Source organism: Schistocerca cancellata, chromosome 5 (genome assembly GCF_023864275.1).
Source record: "Schistocerca cancellata isolate TAMUIC-IGC-003103 chromosome 5, iqSchCanc2.1, whole genome shotgun sequence".
Taxonomy (NCBI): Eukaryota; Metazoa; Arthropoda; class Insecta; order Orthoptera; family Acrididae; genus Schistocerca; species Schistocerca cancellata.
In genome coordinates, this window is record NC_064630.1 from 592075660 (window position 1) to 592095998 (window position 20339).

The window sequence follows — 20339 nt, forward strand, 5'->3', positions numbered from 1 at the left end:
ACACCACATGGATGCTGAAGGGGGCCTTTCAGACCATATAACAACAATAATTACCTTGGAAGATTGTTTCTACAACGTGCATCCAGAAAGTACATTTCCCGATGTTTCCTTTACAGGAGACATATTTAGCCAGGAAAAATGCACATGTGCAACAGATCTATGACATGACAATCAAATGCCAGCCTGGCACACCCCACATGGTGCCAGTACTGTTGCAGCAGTACCACAAAATGGTGCCTCTTATTCACTCTCTTGTAGCTTGTGAGGTGTGGCCAGTGATAAGGCCCCTCAATGCACAAAACATAGTGCCCATCGAAATTAATCATCAGCTCTGTTAGGTCTACAGGCAGAACATCATGAGCAAACAGATGGTGCATCATTAGTGTAGGCTTTTCTCCGAAGGTCGTCAAAGTGTCCCTGAGAAGAGTGCAGTGGGTGAACATCTCTCAACAATGATCATCTGGGTGAGCACCAGTGCACCCAGGAGACTCATCCCTTCACAATTAAGGAGCTCAGCAGTCATTTTCCACAGATATTGAGATCCTTGTTGCATGAAATTGTCACTAAGCAGCAGCTGTTCAAGAAATTGTGTGCCAGGTGGGTGCAGAAAAACCTGACACCAAAGTACAAAATGAAATGCTTTGGAGCAGCACTGACATTTCTATTTTTTCTTGCACCTCACAACATTCCTGTCCTCCATGATGAAGAGCTGAAGATGACTGTCATACACTGATTCTATTCACAGGTGGTAGACTTCTATGACTCAGGAATACAAAAGCTGATCCCACGACATCACAAGTGTCTCAATTCTTTTGGTGACTATGTTGAAAAGTATCTCAAACATTGCTGTACCTGTTGCTGATAATTTTTTTTTGTAAATATGTTGTCTTTGTTTTAAAAAAATACGGATCTTACTTTCTGGATGCGCCTCATACACGAAAACCACATAGCTGCAAAATTTAGTTTGTTTCATATGCACTCTGATATTCCACTGTAAGCAAGATTTTATGTAATCATTTAATAAACAGTCACTGTTATTTAATCTTGAGGACAATTATTTCCAATATTACGGCCTTACAGGCTGAATGCTTTATTTGTGACAGTCTTTTTGTTCTTCCTATCCACGACTCAGCATCTCCACTATATGGTGAGTAGCAACTTTCCTTTTCAATACTGATACTTTAAGAACAGTATTTTTTTTAATGATTTAGCCACCTAGAACCCTCTCACTCTTACTTTTACTTTTTTTGTGTTTAACATTAGTACTACACCCATCACCTCCTGAAGGTATGTAATGGCCGTCAAATCTGTCTCATAGTTTACTAATTTTTCCAACTGAATTTTCCTTTGATACTAGTATTATTAAGTATGATGATAATGATGAAAGATAAACAGGTTTACTTGTACAATAATTCAAATAGTTTTAGGAATGACAATACCTGAACATACCCAATAAAGCTGCAACACCATAGATTTCGTATCTAACAAATGCACTGCCATATCCAAATTGGATCCATAAGCACCCAGCAAACCCCACAGCAGCACCTACTAAATACGCTACCTGAAAATCAAAAGTCATAAAATAAGAACTTAGTGGAGACTACACACACTAACTTTTTTAAAAAAAATTACAATGTTATACTATTCAAACCTTTCTGCCAAGTTTCTTGTTTAACAGTTTGATCAGCAATGATGTTCCGAAACTGGACAGAAGCATGACAAGTGGAACTATTGCCAAGCTTTCTGCATTCATACTCAGCGATTCATGCAGGTACAGAGGGATGTAAACCTGGCTGAGATTGACGAAGAGCCTAGTTGCCATATACACTCCTGCAACCTGAAATTGTGTGCACATATAAGAAACAGTTCAAATTTTTAACTATTCATATATTAATAAAATACCGAACTATAGCAAACATTCACTTGAGTACTTGCGACTAACCCTATTATGATATGTATCTTACCTCACTTAAGTAGTGCCATTAACATTTTTTTAAATAATTTCTATCCTTATAATAGATTACCCATGATCAGAGGTGTACACACTTGCGAGTACCATGGGCCACAAATCCCTCACTGTGACTATGAAAGAACTGTAAGAAATTTTTCACAAAAAATCATTTTATGGTGTGGCTCAAAGGAACAATGTTCTGCAAGGGTTCACCCTCTCCTCTTTAGGAAAAAGTGAAAAATGAGTAAAAAAAATATAAGAATGAACAATGAGGGGTGGGCTGCCATTAGATCAATGGTGGGCCATATGAAGCTCATGGGCCATCGACTGTGCATCCCTGCCAAAGATGATCTGTGCCACCAAGGTAATGTTACCTTTCCATAAGAAGATTACTTTAATTCATTTGAGAATATGCATTTTTATTTTAACAGAGTACTGCCAGGTACACGCATAGTAGCATGTGAGTTTATACAAAAAGCTGTCTTTCAAAGGGAGAGGGGAGCTGAAGCTGTTCTTTATGTATCCTAACTGTTGTACACTTCACTCTTTGCTTCAAGTTTTATGCCAAAGTGAAACGGTCTACTTTATGTTATTGATACCTTTCACTGTGTAGCACCATGTGTCTGTCTTTGCAGAAAGGCAATGCCACAAAACTTTATTATAACTGAGCTGTAGATTTTCGGCACACACTGTTTCCTGTCAACTAAAGATAACAATTATATTACCCAAGGCGGCATGCTGTATTGTGACAACATATTGAAAATAATTTACTGGTAATACATGCTAAAGTGATTTAATCTACACTCAAAAGGTGTTTTGGTTGCCATGCTATGTGAAACATGTGTTTAAAACTGTTTTTATTTCTATTTACTTAGAGCACATGAGTGACTTAACATTCTGATGGTTGTACCGTCGCTACTGCAACCGTATGTGCTGAGACAGCCACTGTCACAACTTAAGCAACAGCAAGAAGATTCTGCCATTCAGAATTACAGAACTCTGACTTCAGTGAGATACTTAACACTCTGTGGAACAAACCCAACCATAGTTCAAGCCACAACTCAGTGTTAAAAAGACTATACTCAGTATATATTAGGCTGCAGTTTTCCAGATGAACAAGCCACCTACTGCTCGGAAACAATGTACGGATGTGTTGCTACATGTCCCTTGTCTGGTGCTACCTTGTGTTGTTAACTTCTGGAATTATTTCAAAAGAAACACTGGCAAATGTAACAGCTGCTGTTGTGAATGGATGAGCCAATAGGATCACACTGACTTAATTTCGCGCGTCACCTACCATCGACATAAATCCATCCAGGCGACAGCAGCGTCACATACGACAGCTAGTCACACACACACACACACACACACACACACACACACACACACACACACACACACACACACACAATACATGTAGCATCACTGAGCGTGCTGCCTGTGAGTAGAATGGGAAAGGTATGTGATCTATCCGAGTTTGACTGAGGATAAATCGCAATGGCCCAGAGACTCGGCACGAGCCTTTCTGAAACTGCATGACTTGTCAGGTGTTCTAGGAGTGCTGTGATGAGCATCTTCAACATGTGGTGAAACCAATGTGACAACATCCAAACTTCGTGGGATTGGACAGCCAGCCCTCATTACACATGGCTGTTGTTGCAGGCTGGGCAGACTGGTAAAACACAACAGGCGACAAACTGTGGCTGGACTAACATCAGGCTTTAATGCTGGGCAGAATACAAGTATGTCTCAACACACACTGTGCCAAACACTCCTAACGATGGGCCTCTGCAGTTGATGACCCATGTGTGTGCCAATGTTAACACCACGATATTGGCAACTATGAGTCAAATGGGCATATGACCATCGGCATACAGACAATGTCATGCCTTTAATATCAGTCTTCCATGTGAAAATTTGCACTACTTTCATTTTTAATTCTATGAAATTTATACTCTGAAATGAGAAAACACAATGTGCTCTGTAGTAGATTGTTACCAAAGAAATTAACAAAAGCGAATACTTGCTTAAAACTTTTATTGGACTTCATCCTTCACATTACATGCAAAATTCACTTAATCACACCAAATATAAAAAGAAATTAAGATATGTGTCATCATTCACAGCACACGAAAGATAGTTCATTACATGTCCAATTAAATCAAACATGTAAAAATGGGATATTACAAAAGCAATAAAACAAGGAATTTATTATCACCAAAATTCTGTGAAGCATGTCAAGAGATAATGCTTAATATTGCAGTCATCAAACACAAGAAAGCAAAGAAATGCATGTCTTTAATTCTCTTCCCATAAACAGAAAAAAGCTGTGTAATCGTTAAGACTGTGGACACATCTGGCAGCCCAGGATTCAAATCCCCAATTGGCTAACCAGATTTAGGTTTCCCATAGCTTATCCAGGACTGATCAAGGCAAATTGAGAGACAGTGCCTTTAAAAAGATCATCATCAATTTCTTCCCAAATCTAAATTTGTATTTCCTTTTTAACAACTACTTCAGTGATGGGATGTGGAAGCCCAAGTTTCTTCCCATTTTCTTCACAAAAAATTAAATTAAAAACAGAGCGCAGCACACACAACTTTCTTCAAGTAATGGGAGCTTAAGAACAGTGCTTCTGTTATGAGTGTCAAGGCCCTTAAACTCAGCTTTCCCTACACAAGCATCAAACAAATATAAATACCTGCTATTGTTAGACAAGAATGTTTCAAATTGAAACTTATCAGTGAAAGATGTTGGGGATAAGCGAATGTGACGGAGAAGATAAAGGTTTCTTAACAAAACATAACACCAAACATCTGATGGTATATGCATTCTTACCTGATAAAGCTGAATATCTTTTAGCATGTGTAATGCTGTGCGTCGGCCACCTGGACCATGCGTTAAGCCATCACTGCGTGGTGGTGCTTCCTTGACACCCAGATGAAATATCAGGGATGCAAATGCACCAACTCCAATTCCAATCAGTGATACATTCTATTGCAGTAGGACACAGCACAATATGTTACATAAATAGGAATTTCCAACTCTGTATCGTGTTAATTACATCAGGTTCAGTGTTTAAAATAAGAAATGACAAAGGAAATGTAAAACTATGCTGATTGTGAAATTATAGTAATTTGTCCATTATTAATTTGTACTTGCCTGAAATTTTGTTAAATCTTTTGGGCCTATTTGTGCTTCTGAATTTTCACTTGTGAAGTGCAAAATTGCCCATGTAATAATGTACACGAATACATTGGAACAGACTGTAAAACTATACCTATAAATAACAAAACACATTTCACTGACAACAGACACATGCCAACAAATCAAATGGTACTTTAAATATCAAGAACCTTTGAAATTTTATATTTAACAAATGAAATGAAAAATGACACACCAACACATGCATTACTAAAAGAAAGACGAACTTTCAGTTATTAATCCAAGCTTGAGAAAATATATTAATACATTCAGTGAAATGAATTATAAGCATGAGGGCAGATTATAGCTATTTACACTGAAAGAATACCTTCTCCAAAAGTCAATTCGGGTTTTGTGCTAGTCTTTGCACTCAACAAGCAATATTCTCTTCACAATCAAGTTTTGGAAGCCACTTAAAAAATGTTTGCAATAGATGTGTGTGTGTGTGTGTGTGTGTGTGTGTGTGTGTGTGTGTGTGTGTATGTGTGTGTATGTGTGTGTGTGTGTGTGTGTCATAAGGAACTGTTCTAGAAATGTTGCTATTTTCTTCATTCCGATATAGAGTAAATTTAACCTTTTTGCAGGTGATGCTACAATTCTCATTGGGAAATTGTGAGATAATCTTGAATAAACTATGAACAAAGTTTTCAGTAAAATTTTAAATTGGTTTTCTTTAAATGGCATCTCACAAAGCAGCTAAAACCCGTTATATGAGGTTCCATAGACTACACGGAAATCTTGAAGAAATTACAGTGTGGAGACCAACAAAAACAAAAAGCTGAGGATACAAAATTCCTGACTGCATATATAGACAGTTAATGTAATTGGTCAACACACATTCATCTTTGTAGAAGACTTAGCTCAGCAATATTTGCACTATGAATTATTGCTTCAGTGGCTGAAGTAGATACCATTAAAGACTTCGTAATTCAGCTACATTTATTAATTAATGTCCTATGGTTTTATATTCTGGGTGAACCAACATCTCTCAAAAACACTGCACTAATAAAAGCCATCACAATAATGAGTGGTGCCCATTGTATACAACTTGCAGGTACTTGATTCGAAAGATGTGGATCCTCACCACCTCCTCAGTATATTTTTTCCTTGTGAACCTTTGTCTGTAATAGCTTTTCTCTGCGCAAAGATAACAGCAAATACCATGACTATAACACAAGAACCAAGAACAGTATGACACTGAATTGAAAAGTCTAAATTTGGTTGAAAAAGAAGTTTATTACTCTAGCATTAAGCTCTATAATGCACTCCCACAAAATAACAAAGTCTTCATAAGAAGTTGCTGAAATTCAAACAAATTCTGAAAGAGTACCTAACAGAGAAATTTTTTTATATGGTTAATGAATTTATAAGGAAAAAATGAAAACCATCCCTGAACTTACAATTGTTTTAGAAATACTATTAATTACTTTTATTTGTAGCACTACCACAGACACAAATTTGGTGTTTGGTATTCACATATTTATTTATTGTAATATTTAGCTTAAATCTGCTTCATGTACATACACAATTTTTTGTTAACTGGGTATATGTTTATTTGATAACTTATTTAAATTGTATCTTTTATTGTATTTATGTAAGTTATGTCTGAATTGTGTACAATTTGATACATTCCATATCCTTGTGATTCACTCATTACCTTGATCTTGCAAAAGATAAACAAGTACGGAGAACTGCATCAAACCTCCTTTTAGACTGAAGACAGCAGTATAAAAGCGAAACACACTTGACCAGGAAAGTTTAATCCAAACTGTAACAAAATCTGCAGTTTTTGTTGACAGAGAGCAAAATATGCTGTTTTTACAAAGTGATGTAAAATAGGGTATTTTCCCCACTCCCGTTTAGAAATGTATTAAATCTGATAGTAGCAGTGTACTAAATCGGTAACTAACAGTTAATTTTGAAAATTGATTCTGACATTTTTTCTCAAATCTGATAGGATAATCTTAGGATGTCAGTTCATTTTCCCTGTAAGGAACATGACTAGGTGTCACATCAAACAAAAATAGCCCTATTTCCAATGTATTTCATGCCAGTAACAGATTTAGTTGCCAAGGTCACACTTCCTACACTTCCTTTTTAACAAACTGCACCAACTTCCTTGTCGTGCTGTCTAACTGGGTTCCGTGATTGCTGGTCCTGCACACCCATGTGTTTGTTTAATGTGGAGTGACCACCCATGACTGACTGGCCCTACTGCCACACATGTATGTTTCCCTAATTATTTGGTGGCACCTGAATATGAAGCTTTAGGCCTTGGAACTGGTCGTGCAATAACTAAGAAATTACTGACAATTGAAGTGAATTTTTTATTTTATTAATATGTACCAAAAATGATGCACTTTTGGGAGACCTGCAATGCAGTGTATTTATTAAAGAGCATCTCTTTGTAGAAAGCATGTACAGATATGAAAAACACAGCAGTTTAGTTTTGCAACCCGGTAAACCAATATGGTCTTCGCTCAGCATACATGTATCACCCACTTACAGTATAGGATGTGTGACATACACAATAGTAGCTGTTGAAAACAGTTTAGCTTTGTGAGCTCCTAACCAAATTATCACCTTTCAACCAAACCTAGAGCTTGTGTTACACAACAATTCAGTTGGTGACCACAAGATTTAGTCATGAAAGAGTAAAAATAATATTCAACAAATACTGAAATTAACATTTTCAGTGTGCTGTTTTACCAACAGGCCTATGTTTACAAGATGACGTACATCCTGTGCTGTGACTGGGTGATGAGAGTAAACCAAACAGGTACCATGTTTATTTACATGTTTGTGAAGTTAAAGTGACATATTTGGTGGTTTTCATATTTATAAATATATACTACAAAAATATACAGTTTAACTGATGCACCACACTGACGATTTTCCAAACTGTATTATTTCTGATATTACTTCTTGTGCACAAATATTGGGAAATGTGACATCACTGGGCAAAACTATGGTGTTACCTATCTTACAAGTTAAGAATTTGGAGATTGCTTCATTACTGTGATAAAGGGAATTTTTGATGATGAAATCAGCAAGCTTTAGAGAAACATGAATGAACAAATACGTCAGGCAGAGATGAAGGAAACACAAACACACTGGGTTACAACTTCAAATCAAACTACCATCTCTTATGGTCATAGATCCATCAAAGTATGTGTTCACATTCATAGGAACTTGTTATAACCGGAGGAGGAGGAGGAGGAGGAGGAGGAGGAGGAGGAGGAGGATGAACTCTGTTAATGCTGACTTATAATGAGCCTGTTCTGTTATACCTGTAATGCCACGATTCAGCTGCAAAAATATTCCCCTGGATTACATATCCATTCAAATCATGTCTCAGAATTGCTTCAATGTCTTCCTTTAATCTGACTTGGTGGGGATCCCAAACACACTAGCAGTACTCAAGAATGGATCACAGAACTGTTTGTTGATGGCATTTTAGTGTATGGTAAAGTGTCATCATGTGACTACAGGAGGGTAATGGATGATTTACACAGAGTTTCTGATTGGTGTGATGAATGGCAGCTTGCTGTAGACGTAAAAAACTAAGTCAACACAGATGAGTAGCAGAAACAATGCAGCAATGTTCGAATACCGTATTAGTGGTGTGTTGCTTCACACAGTCATGATGATTAAATATCTAGGTTTAATGTTGCAAAGCAATAAGAAATGGAACAAATGCAAAGCCCAGTAGGGAAGATTAATGGTCAACTTCAGTTTAATGGGAAAATTTTAGGATAGTGTAGCTGATCTGTAATGGTGGTCACATACAGAATGCTACTGTGATCCATTCTTCACTGCTGCTTGAGTATTTGGGATACCCACCAGGTTGAATTAAAGGGAGACATCAAAGCAATTCAGAGGCAAGCTGCTAGATTCGTTACAAGTAGTCTAAGTCAACATGCAAGTATTAGGTAGATGCTTTGTGAACTCAAATGGGAATCCCTGGAGAGAGGTGACATGAAATACCGACAAAATTTAGAGAACAGGCATTTGTGGCTGACCACAGAACAATTATAGTGCCACCAACATAAATTTTGCATAAACACACTGGAAAAAATATAAGATAATCTAGAGGTCATAAAGAGGCATATAGACAGGCTTTTTCCCCCTCACTCCATTTGCAAGGGACACAGAAAAGGTAATAACTAGTAGTGGTACAAGTCGTAAAAGGTATCCTCTGCCAAGCACTGTGTGATAGCTTGTGGGGTATTATGTAGTTTCGTTGTTTGTTGTGGTCTTCAGTCCTGAGACTGGTTTGATGCAGCTCTCCATGCTACTCTATCCTGTGCAAGCCTCTTCATCTCCCAGTACCTACCGCAACCTACATCCTTCTGAATCTGCTTAGTGTATTCATCTCTTGGTCTCCCTCTACTATTTTTACCCTCCACGCTGCCCTCCAATGCTAAATTTGTGATCCCTTGATGCCTCAAAACATGTCCTACCAACCGATCCCTTCTTCTAGTCAAGTTGTGCCACAAGCTTCTCTTCTCCCCAATCCTATTCAATACCTCCTCATTAGTTACGTGATCTACCCACCCTATCTTCAGCATTCTTCTGTAGCACCACATTTCGAAAGCTTCTATTCTCTTCTTGTCCAAACTGGTTATCGTCCATGTTTCACTTCCATACATGGCTACACTCCATACAAATACTTTCAGAAATGACTTCCTGACACTTAAATCTATACTCGATGTTAACAAATTTCTCTTCTTCTTCAGAAACGCTTTCCTTGCCATTGCCAGTCTACATTTTATATCCTCTCTACTTCGACCATCATCAGTTATTTTGCTCCCCAAATAGCAAAACTCCTTTACTACTTTAAGTGTCTCATTTCCTAATCTAATCCCCTCAGCATCACCCGATTTAATTTGACTACATTCCATTATCCTCGTTTTGCTTTTGTTGATGTTCATCTTATATCCTCCTTTCAAGACACTGTCCATTCCGTTCAACTGCTCTTCCAAGTCCTTTGCTGTCTCTGACAGAATTACAATGTCATCGGCGAACCTCAAAGTTTTTACTTCTTCTCCATGAATTTTAATACCTACTCCAAATTTTTCTTTTGTTTCCTTTACTGCTTGCTCAATATACAGATTGAATAACATCGGGGAGAGGCTACAACCCTGTCTCACTCCTTTCCCAACCACTGCTTCCCTTTCATGCCCCTCGACTCTTATGACTGCCATCTGGTTTCTGTACAAATTGTAAATAGCCATTCGCTCCCTGTATTTTACCCCTGCCACCTTTAGAATTTGAAAGAGAGTATTCCAGTTAACATTGTCAAAAGCTTTCTCTAAGTCTACAAATGCTAGAAACGTAGGTTTGCCTTTACTGAATCTTTCTTCTAAGATAAGTCTTAAGGTTAGTATTGCCTCACGTGTTCCAATATTTCTACGGAATCCAAACTGATCTTCCCCGAGGTCCGCTTCTACCAGTTTTTCCATTCGTCTGTAAAGAATTCGCGTTAGTATTTTGCAGCTGTGACTTATTAAACTGATAGTTTGGTGATTTTCACATCTGTCAACACCTGCTTTCTTTGGGATTGGAATTATTATATTCTTCTTGAAGTCTGTGGGTATTTCGCCTGTCTCATACATCTTCCTCACCAGATGGTAGAGTTTTGTCATGACTGGCTCTCCCAAGGCCATCAGTAGTTCTAATGGAATGTTGTCTACTCCCGGGGCCTTGTTTCGACTCAGGTCTTTCAGTGCTCTGTCAAACTCTTCACGCAGTATCATATCTCCCATTTCATCTTCATCTACATCCTCTTCCATTTCCATAATATTGTCCTCAAGTACATCGCCCTTGTATAAACCCTCTATATACTCCTTCCACCTTTCTGCCTTCCCTTCTTTTCTTAGAACTGGGTTGCCATATGAGCTCTTGATATTCATAAAAGTCGTTCTCTTCTCTCCAAAGGTCTCTTTAATTTTCCTGTAGGCAGTATCTATCTTACCCCTAGTGAGACAAGCCTCTACATCCTTACATTTGTCCTCTAGCCATCCCTGCTTAGCCATTTTGCACTTCCTGTCGATCTCATTTTTGAGATGTTTGTATTCCTTTTTGCCTGCTTCATTTACTGCATTTTTATATTTTCTCCTTTCATCAATTAAATACAATATTTCTTCTGTTACCCAAGGATTTCTATTAGCCATCGTCTTTTTACCTACTTGACCTTCTGCTGCCTTCACTACTTCATCCCTCAGAGCTACCCATTCTTCTTCTACTGTATTTCTTTCCCCCATTTCTGTCAATTGTCCCCTTATGCTCTCCCTGAAACTCTCTACAACCTCTGGTTCCTTCAGTTTATCCAGGTCCCAACTCCTTAAATTCCCACCTTTTTGCAGTTTCTTCAGTTTCAATCTGCAGTTCATAACCAATAGATTGTGGTCAGAATCCACATCTGCCCCTGGAAATGTCTTACAATTTAAAACCTGGTTCCTAAATCTCTGTCTTACCATTATATAATTATCTGATACCTTTTAGTATCTCCAGGATTCTTCCAGGTATACAAACTTCTTTTATGATTCTTGAACCAAGTGTTAGCTATGATTAAGTTATGCTCTGTGCAAAATTCTACAAGGTGGCTTCCTCTTTCATTTCTTTCCCCCAATCCATATTCACCTACTATGTTTCCTTCTCTCCCTTTTCCTACTGACGAATTCCAGTCACCCATGACTATTAAATTTTCGTCTCCCTTCACTGCCTGAATAATTTCTTTTATCTCGTCATACATTTCATCAATTTCTTCATCATCTGCAGAGCTACTTGGCATATAAACTTGTACTACTGTAGTAGGCATGGGCTTTGTGTCTATCTTGGCCACAATAATGCGTTCACTATGCTGTTTGTAGTAGCTAACTCGCACTCCTATTTTTTTATTCATTATTAAACCTACTCCTGCATTACCCCTATTTGATTTTGTATTTATAACCCTGTAATCACTTGACCAAAAGTCTTGTTCCTCCTGCCACCGAACTTCACTAATTCCCACTATATTTAACTTTAACCTATCCATTTCCCTTTTAAAATTTTCTAACCTACCTGCCCGATTAAGGGATCTGACATTCCATGCTCCGATCCGTAGAACGCCAGTTTTCTTTCTCCTGATAACGACGTCCTCTTGAGTAGTCCCTGCCCGGAGATCCGAATGGGGGACTATTTTACCTCCGGAATATTTTACCCAAGAGGACGCCATCATCATTTAATCATACAGTAAAGCTGCATGTCCTCGGGAAAAATTACGGCTGTAGTTTCCCCTTGCTTTTAGCCGTTCGCAGTACCAGCACAGCAAGGCCGTTTTGGTTAATGTTACAAGGCCAGATCAGTCAATCATCCAGACTGTTGCCCCTGCAACTACTGAAAAGGCTGCTGCCCCTCTTCAGGAACCACATGTTTGTCTGGCCTCTCAACAGATACCCCTCCGTTGTGGTTGCACCTACGGTATGGCCATCTGTATCGCTGAGGCACACAAGCCTCCCCACCAACGGCAAGGTCCATGGTTCATGGGGGAAGTATTATGTAGATGTAGATTATTTAGTGGAAAAGCAACTTTCCATGTCAGGAGGAAATGCAGACATTGTCAAATATCTGGTGGTGTGCTGAAGGCAGTTCATGTTCAAATATAGACTCCAGGCAGCTGTTTTGTTCTGACAAATCGGCAGCATAATGTCTCCAATTTTGTTTGAAAAATTTCCAGTAATTTATGGCTGTAGAGTTATTTTTGTTACAACTGACTAGATTTAATTGCTCTAATGCAATCTTTACACACACACACACACACACACACACACACAGAGAGAGAGAGAGAGAGAGAAAGAGAGAGAGAGAGAGAGAGAGAGAGAGAATACACCTCCAGCAGATGCTTCACAGTCCTATGTAAAAAACAATGTCCTGCAACTACTTTGGCCTCTAATATTACAGCTGTTATGATCTCACCTGATAGCTGTCAATTCTGTGCGTTCATGCTCACTTGGTGTGAGATCAGGAATTAGTGAAAGGTGTGAAATCTGCACTGATGCCCAACCCAGCTGGAAGATGATGACAAATGCAGAATAATATATAAGCTGAGCCCACTGATGGCTATGTTCGCAGTTCAAGCATGGTGAGAATATCAGAGGAAAGCTGAATAGTACACACACTGTACCTGTGGAATGAAAAGGATTACTCTTAGTGTTGTGAATCAACTTTTTATCACGTAACTACATTCACATTAAAACTAAAATTATAAACAGGGAAAATTAAAACAAAATAGCTGAAAGATGACTATTAGAATTTGTCTTCAATGAAGAAGAGAATGTGTGAAAGTCAAATTATCATTACGTGCTCTAACACTGTTTGTACAACTGCAAGGAATGTGAACAGTGTCAAGGGCTTTCGGTAGAAGAGACCTGCTTCCAGTATCTAAGGTGAAGTGCTCATAGTTCCTAAGATATGCACTTTAGAGCCCTGTTTATTACACTTTTTGCTTCAAATGGTCGTTCCTGTCACGTCCATGAATATTGACCATTGCTCCTCAGATACCCTGTATACAGTGTCTATGATGGACTGAAAATTTTTATTTCATTCATTTTATCATAAGGTACAAAATGCTAAACATCATCATTTGACTTTCTTAAAATTTGGCAAAAACTATTTTACAAACAGCTATGTTTGTGCAGAAAGAGTTCAAAACAGCTAGTTCCATAACTTAAAGCATACAATTCAATTTAATGTAGACAAAAGGGAATTTTACGTTTTTTCGAAGGTCAACACTGGTTTGCCACTAACTGGAAACATGTTGTATGATACAGTAAACAACTTTAAGATAATGTGCACCACTTTGTATGTGTAATAGCAGAGTCTTTGTGACTGATGTAGGACAAATCGAGAGGTCACCGGCACCACCACGAGGTTCAGCAAGTGAAACGGCACTGTTAGATTACAAATACATACAGAAAATGACAAAAATATCCCATAAACTGTACATAGTAACTTACAACAGGTAACCAGTAAAAAACTAGCAATGGTCAATAAAAAGGACTGAAATTATCATTTTTCTACATTAAAGTTAATGTCCTTACACATCCATTACTGAATCGTGCATTTCATACTGGACAATACATTCAGAAACCAGCTGTACATTAAAAGGTGAGACAATAAATGTAACTATACTCTATTCGCCATAACAATAAACCTGATGTAAACAGTACACCATGTATTCTTCCATGTTTGCTTGAATGTCATTGTATTTCATTTCATGTGGGATGGAAGCACAGCCATGTCCAGTACAGTCAGATACAATCATACAGTCAGATACAATCACAAGGATACATTTTATGCTGTGTTGAATGCACATAGATTGAGCAATAATGCGTGCGACAACTTTACCGGTGCTTTAAGCTTGGATAGCACTGACCAGTCAGTCGGTCCGTCTAACCTGCACTGATGCAAGCAGTTGGCAGTTCAGACATAAAAAGGAATGAGCAAAGAAAATATAGCTTCATATGTGATTTAATTTTTGAAGAGAATGAAATAATATTCGGCAAAACTCCAGCACTACCTCATGCTTCTTAGGTGACCAGACGGAAAGCAAAAAATGCTCTTGTCCTCATCTAACATAGTATTCTAATTACAAATAAGAATAATGAAAACTACTAACTTAAATATAGGGTAATTTTTCCGAGTGAGCTATGTGTGATCAAAAGCATACTGCAGGGATTTCATCTTATTAATACTGAAGGCACTGAAAGTATTAATTATAGTCGTCGGGTAATCTTTTCACTCCTTCCTTTTGAAAACCAAGAAATACATTTCAGTTCTGGGACTGTGACCTGCTATGTTGATATCGAGTCAATCATCACCAGAATCCGTAAAGCCACCCAAGCACTGCATTTTCTCCTCTTTTTTATGACACGCCAGCATTTGGCAGTGACGAGTGAAAAAGCTGCATGCGTTAGTTCCGGTGTGTCTAGTAGCTTAACAGTTTTGTTATTTCTTGGGCCAAATTCCTTAACATGGCTCCAGATCAGTTCTGTTGAGCTTACATTGTAATGGTACGGTGGCACATGTAAAAATGCAGCAATTATATGATGTGCTCGATGCTGTATAAATGATTGTTTTTCATGTTTCTACGACACTTGATACTCTGGCTCATGTGAGACTACATCTGTGGTGTAAAACAATGGACATAGTCCAAATAAAGAGTATCTGGTTTTTCAGTTTTGCCCTAAAAATTAAATTGTGATGTTTTCTTAATTTAAGCAACCTTTATTAATTATCTTTCACAAAATATCAATAATTAAGAATTTATATTTGAAATGAAAACAGGAATTTCGTGTGCAATATGTAAATTGAAACAAGAATATGTGCATTATTCATAAAAAAATAATGATGAATTTTACAATTATGAGATATAGGTATTTCAAATTGGATGATAAATAAATAAATAAAGGCTAAGGTGAGACTTGAACCAGAGACCCATAAATTGCACTACGTTATTGCTCTACTATGCTGACGATTCTGCTATATGTCCAGTGTGTATTTCTTTCTCAACTGTATCAAATATGGTATGCCGGAAAACTTCAAAACCAATTTTTTTCTGTAAATTTATGAAAAACATTAAGAACAACCTATTTCTCAGCACTTTTTAACCATGTCCCACAGGCATGTTTCACTACAGAGCAGGAAGCAGCCTCACACATTTTCATACTTCATATTAACAGTGAGACAATCAGAGCACAACAGTACAGAGACAGTGACCACGCACATTTTTTAAACAAAAACTATCAAGCTAAAGCGTGTATGAGAAAACCATTTATGGCTGTTAATACATTAGAATATCTTAAAGTCTCATTAAACATAACTTAGTAATAAGATATCTAATACATAAGTAGGACCTACTTCCACATGTGTGTGCTACAGCCTCTGACCAATCATCACATTTGTGTTTGTTTATATCATGTTTTCTCATATGTTCAACTTTACACAGCTGGGGACTCAAATAGTACACAATCACAATGAAAAATTTGATAATATTTTTTTGTCGGCTGAGGTAGAAAGCATCCCTACATTAAATACTTGAGATCCAGAGTTTTCAGACTACTTATAATACAAGCTATGGAGCTACAAAACCAATTAGAAGTGTGTATATTGTAGTTCGCAAATTTACACCAGACAGATCTCCCCATCACATAGCACACAAAATACAGCGAGCTGCACTATAAATTCCTCACTCAGTTCGATGTACATAGGCATCTCCAATTTATGCCTCTCATAAAACATTCTACATTTGGGGAGTAGAAACATCTTAAACAAAATTGCAACACAATGAGTATGATCATCATGTGCTTGACAGTCCAGAAATTGTATGTGAGCAGCAAGCATGGATATCATGATGATGCATTACACCCTGTAAATGATCAGTTGCTGTTGATATCTTCCTGTCATATGTGCCAAGCATAATTTAATGTTTAAGTTTGTCCAGGTTCTGGATGATGTTGCTTCACTTACATACAACTGAAGTTCTGTAATGGTTATTGTAAAATTGTTGATTGTAAAAAGTGTTAGACCACACATTGTTTACAGGCTTAAAAGATGCGCAAAACAGATTATTTCTTTTGGGTTCTTTCTATCTGTCAGTTTAAGTACAGTATCTTTACATTGTATTTTTCTAGTAATTTTATATATTTTGATAATAAAAAAAAATAAAAAATAAAAACACTCACCAAACAAATGCCATGTTTTGCGTCTTCCGTACTTGCAGAGCCAAAAGTTGTCATCTCTATCCGACTGATATCCTACAAATGGTGTGGCTACTGCATCTGCTATTTGTCCAATTAACAGCACTAGGCCAGCTAAAAAACTGTTGAACTGTAGCACCAAATGAAAAAATACTAGAAGATAAGTAAACCACATGGACGCACATATATCATTCAAAACATGGCCAACACCATAGGCTAAACGGTGTTTTAGTGGAAGACGGCTAATTATTTCAGTATAGTCACTACTCGGTCTTCTTTCAGTTGACTCCATCATCAGGGTTGAAGTAGGACAGCTGAAATCAGGAAACATTTGTTTACAATACAACTGAAAAAAGCACGGATAGTATATTTTAAGCGTAAATTACAAGAAGAAATGTACTTAGCTGGGTGTTTAAAATGGTAGTTGGGAAATAACAATAGCATATAGAGGCTGCACATTGTGACCTACTCATCCCATTCTCTTTCTTCCATTCATTTACTCTTTTCTTACCCCTTTTGAATAACACATACAGGTAAAACCACATCCATTTCAGATTCAAGAAAACTGCTTATTACAGTCAAAAAAAATTTTTTTTTCCTTTCTGTGCCATTCACATTACTCTGTCACTTCTGTAAATAATTTAAATTTAGTACTTCCTTATCGCACCAAAGTAATACTGGTATGAGAAGTAAAGCTGCCACTCACCATATAGCAGAGATGTTGAGTTGCAGATGGAAGTGTGCTTTCAGTTGCCTGAAACTGCAGTCATATATATATATATTTAAAAAGAAAGATGATGAGACTTACCAAACAAAAGCGCTGGCAGGTCGATAGACACACAAACAAACACAAACATACACACAAAAATCTAGCTTTCGCAACCAACGGTTGCCTCGTCAGGAAAGAGGGAAGGAGAAGGAAAGACAAAAGGATATGGGTTTTAAGGGAGAGGGTAAGGAGTCATTCCAATCCCGGGAGCGGAAAGACTTACCTACTGCTATATGGTGAGTGGCAGCTTTACTTCTCATACCAGTATTACTTTGGTGCGATAAGGAAGTACTAAATTTAAATTATTTACAGAAGTGACAGAGTAATGTGAATGGCACAGAAAGGAAAATTTTTTTTGACTGTAATAAGCAGTCCGCTCCCGGGATTGGAATGACTCCTTACCCTCTCCCTTAAAACCCATATCCTTTTGTCTTTCCTTCTCCTTCCCTCTTTCCTGACGAGGCAACCGTTGGTTGCGAAAGCTAGATTTTTGTGTGTATGTTTGTGTTTGTTTGTGTGTCTATCGACCTGCCAGCGCTTTTGTTTGGTAAGTCTCATCATCTTTCTTTTTAAATATATTTTTCCCACGTGGAATGTTTCCCTCTATTATATATATATATATATGTGTGTGTGTGTGTGTGTGGGTGTGTGTGTGGGTGGTGGGACCTTAACGGCCGAAAGCTATAATTGCAAGAGTCTTTTTGATGTGCCTATCTGCGCGACTCAAAATCTTCGCTATATGGTGAGTAGCAACTTTCCTTCTCATAATATTGTTACATTCCATCCTGGATTTTCCATTGTTTGATCAAAGTAATATTTCTGTTACAGCAAAAAAAATTGGCCATGCCTTTTCAAAGAAACTAGCATTTGCTGGGCACCATTTAGGGAAATCATGGAAGTCCTAAATCAGGATGGCCAGATGCAGATTTGAACCACTGCCATCCTAAATACGAGTCCAGTGTGCTAACAAGTGCCCGATCTCGCTCAGTGGCAAACTTTATAATGGGAGACGTACATATGGAGAAGAAAGAGGGTGTGATGTGCATCTAGATGTCTACTCTGTAATTCACACTTAAGTGCCTGGGAAAGAGTTCATCGAATCACTTTCAGGCTATTTTCCACTGTTCCATTCTCAAATAGCACATGGGAAAAGTAAAACACTTAAATCTTTCTGTAAGGCCTGTAAATTCCCTTATTTTATTATTATGATCATTTCTTCCTATGTAAGTTGGCATCAACAAAATATTTTCACATTTAGAAGAAAGTCTGTGATTGAAATTAATGAAAAGATCTTGCTACAAAGAAAAATGACTTTGTTTTAAGGATAGCCACACTAACTCATTTATCACACCTGCGACACTCCCCCCTATTTCATGATAATATCAAATGTGCTGCCCTTCTCTGAACTTTTCAATGTCTCACCAATCCTGTCTCATACAGATCCCATACCATGCAACAATATTCCAGTAAACGGCAGACAAGTTTAGTGTAGGTAGTCTCTTTAGCACACCTGCTGCATCTTCTAAATACTCTGCTAATAAAATGCAGTCTTTGTTTCACCTTTGCCACAGAATTTTCTACGAGATCATTACGATTTACATTGTTAATAATTTTAATACCTAAGTATTTAGTGGAATTGATAGCCTTTAAATTCTTGCAATTTATCATGTAATCAAAATTTAATGGAATCCTTTTAGTACTCAAGTGGATGACTTTACACTTTTCATTATTTAGAGTGGATTGCCACTTTTTACACCCTGCAAATCACCATATCTAAATCATTTTGCAATTGGTTTTGATCTTCTGGTAACTTTATTAGGGAGCAGATGACAGGACAATCTGCAAACAATTTATGACAGCTGCTCAGATTGTCTCTCAAATCTTTTATATAGATTAGGAACAGCAGAGAATCTCTAACACTTCCCCTTGGGGAACATCACCCAGTCACACAACTGAGATGACAGGCACACAATTTGACTGTAAGTAATTTTAAAAACAGTGTCAAATAATTCTGAAAATCTAGAAATATGGAATCGATTTGAGCCCTGCCAGTAGCACTCATTACTTTGAGTTAATAAAGAGCTAGTCATGTTTTAGAAGAACACTGTGTTCTGAATCCTTGCTGATAACATGTCAATAAATCTTTCTTTAAGGTAATTCATAATGCTTGAACACAGTATATGTTCCAAAATTCCCTCTGCAAATCAACTTCGGTGATATGGGTCTGTAATTCAATGGATTGTTTGTCCTTCTTTTTTGAGTATTGGTGTAACTTGTGCAACTTTCCAGTCTTTGGGTACGGATTGTTCATCGAGCAAGAAGTTTTATATAACTGCTAAATATGACGCTATTATATCAGCATACTCTGAAAGGAATGTAACTAGTATACAATCTAGACTGGAAGAATATTTCTTTGAATTTAAGCCATATCTGGTCTATGCTTACATAGTTTGGAAGGATTTAGACAGTCTCTTGAGAAGGCATCAAGGAAATGTGTTCCTGCTTTTTTAAATACGAAGGTCATTTGAAAAAATGGGAAATTGTTTTTGTGGAATATTCCCATTTCAGCCCCTACAGTCTCATGAAATTCTGATACATGGTGCACAGCCTTGAAAATAGCGTCTGTATCAGAGGTGTGTTCCATGTAGATAGTTGTCACTGAATTTATTTGGTG

The 20339-nt window shown here is 37.5% G+C and overlaps 1 protein-coding gene across 4 annotated transcripts in view; it reads right to left on the reverse strand.

Moving 5' to 3' along the window:
• LOC126187655 (major facilitator superfamily domain-containing protein 12-like) overlaps positions 1 to 20339 on the reverse strand; it is a 92540-nt gene that overhangs the window by 48058 nt on the left and 24143 nt on the right. For all 4 annotated transcript variants that reach the window (XM_049928867.1, XM_049928868.1, XM_049928871.1 and 1 more), the window contains exons 3-8: positions 16882 to 17210; positions 13115 to 13322; positions 5114 to 5231; positions 4790 to 4945; positions 1652 to 1837; positions 1450 to 1561 (exon numbers count right to left, since the gene is read on the reverse strand). In XM_049928867.1, the coding sequence (XP_049784824.1) occupies positions 1450 to 1561; positions 1652 to 1837; positions 4790 to 4945; positions 5114 to 5231; positions 13115 to 13322; positions 16882 to 17191 (1090 nt within the window). In that variant the 5' untranslated portion in view covers positions 17192 to 17210. The remainder of the gene's footprint in view (positions 1 to 1449; positions 1562 to 1651; positions 1838 to 4789; positions 4946 to 5113; positions 5232 to 13114; positions 13323 to 16881; positions 17211 to 20339) is intronic.